The sequence below is a fragment of the Cyprinus carpio genome, chromosome A4, assembly GCF_018340385.1.
Source record: "Cyprinus carpio isolate SPL01 chromosome A4, ASM1834038v1, whole genome shotgun sequence".
NCBI lineage: Eukaryota > Metazoa > Chordata > Actinopteri > Cypriniformes > Cyprinidae > Cyprinus > Cyprinus carpio.
Window position 1 is genome coordinate 19989228 of NC_056575.1, and position 1013 is coordinate 19990240.

General features: G+C 51.3%; 1 protein-coding gene across 1 annotated transcript; it reads right to left on the reverse strand.

Moving 5' to 3' along the window:
- Positions 1-277: 277 nt before the first annotated feature.
- On the reverse strand, positions 278-736 carry LOC122140907 (putative protein TPRXL; the record flags this gene model as incomplete). The annotated part of the gene is made up of 1 exon (XM_042746177.1): positions 278-736. A coding segment is annotated over one exon (459 nt), but the record flags the coding sequence as incomplete, so codon positions are not given.
- Positions 737-1013: the final 277 nt, after the last annotated feature.

Here is a 1013-nt window from a genome sequence, read left to right on the forward strand (position 1 = left end):
AAGATGATGTGGGCAGGTGAAGGTGAAGCAGATGATGTGGCAGATGAAGGTGGAGCAGACGATGACGAGGCAGGTGAAGGTGAAGCTGAGGGTGGTGCAGGTGGACAGTTAGAAAGCGGTGGTGTGGAAGAAGGTGAAACAGAGGATGGTGTGTCTAGGAGAAGGTGAAGCAGATGATGTGGCAGGTGAAGCAGATGATGTGGCAGGTGAAGATGAAGCAGATGATGTGGCAGGTGAAGGTGAAGCAGATGATAAGGCAAGAGAAGGTGAAAGCAGATTATGAGTCAGGTGAAGGTGGAGCAGACGATGATGAGGCAGATGATGTGGCAGGTGAAGGTGAAGCAGAGGGTGGTGCAGGTGGACAGTTGGAAAGCAGTGGTGTGGAAGAAGGTGAAACAGAGGATGGTGTATTAGGTGAAGATGAAGCAGATGATGTGGCAGGTGAAGATGAAGCAGATGATGTGGCAGGTGAAGGTGAAGCAGATGATGTGGCAGGTGAAGGTGAAGCAGATGATGTGACAGGAGAAGGTGAAGCAGATGATGTGGCAGGAGAAGGTGAAGCAGATGATGAGGCAGGTGAAGGTGGAGCAGACGATGACGAGGCAGGTGAAGGTGAAGCTGAGGGTGGTGCAGGTGGACAGTTAGAAAGCGGTGGTGTGGAAGAAGGTGAGACAGAAGATGGTGTAGTAGTTGAAGGTGAAGCAGATGATAAGGAAGGTGAAGGTGGAGCAGACGATGACGAGGCAGGTGAAGGTGAAGCTGAGGGTGGTGCAGGTAAACAGTTAGAAAGCAGTGGTGTGGAAGAAGGTGAGACAGAGGATGGTGTATTAGGTGAAGATGAAGCAGATGATGTGGCAGGTGAAGGTGAAGCAGATGATGTGGCAGGAGAAGGTGAAGCAGATTATGAGGCAGGTGAAGGTGGAGCAGACGATGATGAGGCAGATGATGTGGCAGGTGAAGGTGAAGCAGATGGTGTGGCAGGTGAAGGTGAAGCAGATGGTGTGGCAGGTGAA